General features: G+C 40.8%; 1 protein-coding gene across 1 annotated transcript; it reads right to left on the bottom strand.

Annotated features, from left to right (window-relative positions):
• Positions 1–2,310: 2,310 nt before the first annotated feature.
• Positions 2,311–5,922, bottom strand: LOC127103278 (uncharacterized; the record flags this gene model as incomplete). The annotated part of the gene is made up of 5 exons (XM_051040550.1): positions 2,311–3,087; positions 3,187–3,285; positions 3,802–4,568; positions 4,860–5,564; positions 5,679–5,922. Coding segments are annotated over 5 exons (2,592 nt in total), but the record flags the coding sequence as incomplete, so codon positions are not given.
• Between the last annotated feature and the right edge of the window lie 328 nt (positions 5,923–6,250).

Below are 6,250 nucleotides of genomic sequence, written 5' to 3'. Positions count from 1 at the left end.
CGTAAGACAGCCTCTGATACGCGTATTGCCCAGGCTGGTACGCGTATTGCCCAGGCTGATACGCGTACTGCCTAGTCCCATACGCGTATCACCAGAGGCTTGCTATTTTGCTTGATTTTCCATCCCTCTGGTCATATACGTATGCTACGCGTACTGGGCAGGTCCATACGCGTATCATGTAAGGCCATACGCGTATGGACAGCAGGTTCTCCAAAATTTGATTTTTTCTTCCGTTTTCTTGCTCGGGCTCAATTTCGCATCTGACGTTTGATTCCCTGAGCTTCCAAACTAGTTTTTTACCTGCTAACATACCCAAAAGTGTAAAATATCCTCAAGAAACTCATAAGTAACAACACACTTAATATTATAGAATTGAGCTTATATCTAACTAAAAATGTTTCAGTTTACACAGTTTACCTGACTTATTTACGGTTAAATAGTGGAATGTCTAGCATAAATGGTGACTGATCACAACCCCAAACTTAGCTTGTTGCTTGTCCTCAAGTAACATTTTATTACCATCAAAGATCATGTCACCTCAAACTTACTGTAAAACAGTTCTTACCACAATACTGCTGAAATCTTTCGCACTGGACCTCTTGATGTTTTTCAGGTTTTCTGATTCTTCCACATAGCCAACGAGCTAGAAACTCTTTCCCTCAGAGATATGACTTTACCTGTCAGCTTATATCACACTCTCACCAAGTCTCTCTGGGTTAAAGTGTTATCACTCTCAAATCACAATATGCAATATCAAATCAGAAGTTTGAATAAATTCTCTCATCCTGTCAACATGTACAATCACACACACTTTTTGAGGTCTTTTTGGGTTGTAACGGGGTTTTGGTTTAGGTAGGGTCTGAAATTGGAACAACGGTTTTTGGGTCTTTTGGTTCAGAGTACATGAAATCATTCTCTCACTACGTTCCTTTCCTATTATTCCTGTAGGGTTTTGCAATCCTCTTTTCCTTTTATCTATAGTGAATGTAGCATTTTTCAAAAGCTGTTCTTTTATTGTTTTTCGCTTTTCTCTTTCTTTCTTTTCATGTTGTTGTTGTTTTTCTTTCTTTCTTTTTTTTTCTTTTTTTCTTTTTTTTTTTCTTCTTTTTTTTTCTTTTTTTTTTCTTTTATACGACATTCACTTACTATTCACGTACTGCAAAGCTACCCCAAACTTAAAGGTTGCTATTCCAACAGCGACCCCAAACTTAGATAGAAACGTAGAGATGAAATCAATCCTCACATACTCTGAACAGGGTAGGATAGGTAAAAGGTCATGGCTTTAGAAAAAAACGGGTATATCAGAAATAAATGATTAACAGGCTCAACAAGGTAGGATAGGTACAAGGTCAAGGATTTAGAAAAAAAAAACGGGTATATCAAAAATAAATGATTAACAGGCTCAACAGGGTAAAACAATGGATAATAATAATAATGGGATGGCTAGAAAGGCTCTAGGTGATAAACAAAACATGCCTCAGTGTGTGTAGTTGTACAGCTAATAATAATAAAAGAACATACGCAAACCAAGATTGATAAAGACATACCTGATATCTCTCATATGATGATAAGTGTTTGGCTTTTTATGATCTCACCAGGACGGGTTAAGCTGACTTTTTCTATCATACCTCTGAGTTCAAAGCTCATGCTCGTGGTTCTGATATTAATCTTAACTAGTGCGTCCAATCATAAACAACAGTATCTACAGTCAGGGGACTGAAAGAGAGGACGCCCAAGTATTTGGTGTAAGTGATCAAGAAACCCAATAGCCAGACATAGTCACGTATCTAACGAAATAAACAGGAAAATGGAGGTAAACCAAATAAAATTCATTAGATTAAGCCAACCCATAATAGGTGATTACATCAAAGCAACAGAAATTAAAAACTGAATAAATCAAAAAAAAACACAAAAATTACACAGAGAAAACCAAAAGTACAAAAAACATAATCACAGTCAATCACCAAGTCCACCGTCCTGCATATGGGTATCAAAGTCAATCTCATCTGTCGGATCCAACATAGTGTGCCCTCGTGCGAAGGCAGAGATAAGCGTCAACGTCTCTGTATGGCCCGACGGAGTATGCTGCTGCTGAGGTGGTGTCTGGTGCGGTGGCTGCTGCGGAATCTCTCCCCCTATCTGAACGGGCTGGTTCCACCAAGGAAAGGTGAACTGGCCAAAGTGAGGTGTTGGAGGCGGTCCGGAGAATCTATCTCTAAAGCGTTGTGCCTCCTCCCAAAGATCAGTCTGATGAGTAAGAACTCTCCCTGACAGTCCATACTGAAAGCAGAAGTCCTGCATAACACAAAACTATGACATCTGCATCCGGTACTCTCTGGAGTTCTCATCAATCTGAGGAGGCTGAGGTGGCTGTGTCTCTGTAGCAGTCGGCTGAGCATCCTGGCGCGGAGCACTGGTGCTGCCCTCCCTGTCTCGTGGTCGCCTCAGAGGTCGGGGCGGATCATCTGTGACCGTCCTCTCCTTCATCCAATGGGCATTCAGCGGTGCAGCCGGTCGCAACATCAGTGAATCAGAGAAATCCGGAACACCAGCTTTCTTGCACAGCAGGTAAATCACAGTCGCATGGCCTAAGGATTTCTTTGGCGACTGAGCAATCTCATCCATATCAGCAGCGATGATTCGTCCAATATTCACCTGCTTCTTTTGTAGGATCTGATGGAGAAGTAGGGCACGCTCTGATATCAATTCCGACCCGCTCCGATTAGTACTCAAATTGTGATGAATGAAATAAGCCAATGCCTTAGGAATCGGAGCTAGATCAACCACCATAATCTTCGCTGGAGAGATTTTTGAAGTAGGTGCCCAATCATGACCTGGCCTAATCAGTGACTCTTTCATATCATTGTATGGCCAATAGTTTTTGTCAGAACGCTTCAACTCAGCAAACGGGCAAACAGAATCATAGAATTTACATTTCAAGACACTGTTGATAGTTTTCGAATCATATTTGATCACCTTGCCTCTTACCCATGTAACAAAAGATTCATTCCCTGTTGGGTCTTCTTCATCGGAGGTCACCCGTTGCGCGTTTGCATAAAATTCCCAAATCAAATCCAGCGCAACAGTCTAGATTTTATCATTAAAAAATATTAACTTCTGCTTTTTTAGGAGATTGGTGACTTCTGGATATGTTTCATTTTGATACATCCAATGCTTCTCTTCAACCACATTTCGGCTCTTAATCTGATCATATCTTTCTTCATGGTAGGAGGTACGGAATATCTTGACCTCTTCTGGTGATTGAGACATTGTAAGATCTGTAGACTGAATGAAAGAGAAGAAAACAAAGAAAAATCAAAGCAATACGCACAAAACACGTAACGAAAACAGTGAGAAAATGAAGTCCGTACGGACAAAAACTATATAAGCATGTCCACAAAATGATACGCGTATGATACGCAGCCAATACGCGTATCATACGCGTTTCACCAGAGGAGCGTAACATTGTGGTCCAATACGCGTATCATGAGGTCCATACGCGTATTGGCAGTTTTTCATTTTCATTTTCAATTTTTTTTTCTTTTTTTTTTATTTTTCTTTTAAGAACTGACTCGGCAAAAATAAAATAACAAAACCAATCAAACCTCCCTTGGGTTGCCTCCCAAGCAGCGCTTCGTTTAACGTCGCATGACTCGACGGGACACCTCATACTCAGATGAGTTTAACAGTTTCAATTGGTCCCCCTTCACCGGGATTGTATGGTTTCAACCTCTGACCATTAACTTTGAAGGTGTCGCCATTCTTCTCATTTTTAAGCTCTATTGCTCCATGAGGAAGTACTTTGTTGATGACGAACGGTCCAGACCATCTTGACCTCAATTTCCCTTGGAACAGCTTCAACCTGGAATTAAACAACAGTACGAGTTGTCCCTCCCGAAATTCCCTCTTCTGGATCTTTTGATCATGCCATTTTTTTGTTTGTTCTTTGTAAATTTTGGCATTTTCATAAGCTTGATTCCTGAATTCTTCCAACTCATGAAGTTGAAGAATTCGGGACTCACCAGCTTTGAAAAAATCACAGTTAAGGAATTTGGAGGCCCAGAAGGCTCTGTGCTCGAGTTCGAGTGGTAAATGACAAGCCTTACCGTAAACTAGTTGATAGGGGGACATACCTATTGGTGTTTTAAATGCAGTCCTGTATGCCCACAATGCATCATCCAGCTTTACGGACCAATCTTTCCGAGAAGTACTTACCGTCTTTTCTAAGATCTGCTTTATTTGACGGTTGGATACTTCCACTTGCCCACTCGTCTGGGGGTGATATGGTGTGGCTATCTTATGTTTGACATTATACTTCTTCAACAGATTCTCCATGAGTTTATTTATAAAATGCGTACCTTGGTCACTAATTAAAGCTCGTGGTACCCCAAACCTAGAGAAAATGTTATGCCTCAAGAACTTCACCACCACTTTAGCATCATTAGTTGGTAATGCCACAGCCTCTACCCACTTTGACACATAATCGACCGCAACCAATATGTAATTCTTACCAGATGATGTCGGAAACGGTCCCATAAAATCAATACCCCAAACATCAAATAGCTCCACTTCTAGCATGGAGTTTTGCGGCATCTGATTCCGCTTTGTAATGTTACCTATTCGTTGGCACCTATCACATTCTCGGACTATAGAATTTGCATCCTTGAATAGCGACGGCCAATACAAACCCGATTGGAGGACTTTTGCTGCAGTTCTATCTCCACTGAAATGTCCACCATACTCCGAATTATGACAAGCTTTCAGAATGTCGGCTTGCTCTCTTTCTGGAACACATCTTCTGATCAAACCATCCACTCCCTTTTTATAGAGAAATGGATCATCCCATAGGTATAACCTGCAATCATAAAGAAACTTTTTCTTTTGGTGAGAATTAAAGTCATCAGGTATAACCCCACCTACCACATAGTTCGCATAGTCAGCAAACCATGGTATCTCCTGAACAACAAGTATTTGCTCATCAGCGAATGTGTCCTGAATAGGATGTTCTTCCTCAGTTTCTTTGATTGGGGACATGCGAGATAAGTGGTCCGCAACCGTGTTCTCGCACCCCTTTTTGTCTTTGATTTCCAAATCAAACTCCTGAAGGAGGAGGATCCATCTCAAAAGTCTCGACTTTGATTCCTGTTTAGCAAACAAATACTTTAAAGCAGCATGATCAGTATACACAATGACTTTTGAACCAAGCAAATATGATCTAAATTTGTCAAAAGCATAAACCACGGCCAACAACTCCTTTTCGGTAGTTGCATAATTCATTTGGGCCGGGTTAAGGACATGACTAGCATAATAAATCACATGCAATAATTTGTCCTTTCTCTGTCCTAGGACAGCCTCCACAGCAAGGTCACTTGCATCACACATTATTTCGAAAGGCAAGGACCAATCGGGGGCGATTACAACAGGCGCACTGCTCAACTTACTCTTTAACGTTTCGAAAGCTACCATGCAGTTTTTATCAAAATTAAATTGCTTGTCCTTGACTAGCAAATTAGTCAATGGTTTGGCCACTTTTGAGAAGTCTCTGATAAACCTGCGATAAAAACTTGCATGGCCCAAAAAACTCCTTATCCCTTTTTCATTCACCGGAGGTGGGAGGTTAGCTATCACCTCCACTTTGGCTTTGTCCACTTCAATTCCTTTGTGGGAAATTTTGTGTCCAAGCACAATTCCTTCCTGCACCATGAAATGACATTTCTCCCAATTGAGAATAAGGTTAGTTTCCTGACATCTTTGCAAAACAAGAGACAAGTTAGCTAAACAATTATCAAAAGAAGAACCAAACACAGAGAAATCATCCATAAACACCTCCATATACTTTTCAAGCATGTCGGAGAATATAGATGTCATACACCTCTGAAAAGTAGCTGGGGCATTGCATAGCCCAAATGGCATCCGTCTGTAAGCGAAAATACCATAAGGACATGTAAATGCAGTTTTTTCCTGATCTTCCGGGGCTACAGCAATTTGATTGTATCCCGAATATCCATCCAGAAAGCAATAATACTCATGACCTGCAAGTCTTTCTAACATTTGATCAATAAAAGGGAGAGGAAAATGATCCTTTCTTGTTGCAGTGTTCAGTCTTCTGTAATCGATGCATACTCGCCACCCTGTCACTGTGCGAGTTGGGATCAGTTCATTCTTTTCATTTAAAATTAATGTGGTTCCTCCTTTCTTTGGTACCACATGCACTGGACTTACCCACGAGCTGTCAGAAATGGGGTAAATC

The sequence above is a fragment of the Lathyrus oleraceus genome, chromosome 7 (genome assembly GCF_024323335.1).
Source record: "Lathyrus oleraceus cultivar Zhongwan6 chromosome 7, CAAS_Psat_ZW6_1.0, whole genome shotgun sequence".
In the NCBI taxonomy this organism is placed as follows: Eukaryota; Viridiplantae; Streptophyta; class Magnoliopsida; order Fabales; family Fabaceae; genus Lathyrus; species Lathyrus oleraceus.
This window is presented reverse-complemented; position numbering and strand designations above follow the sequence as displayed.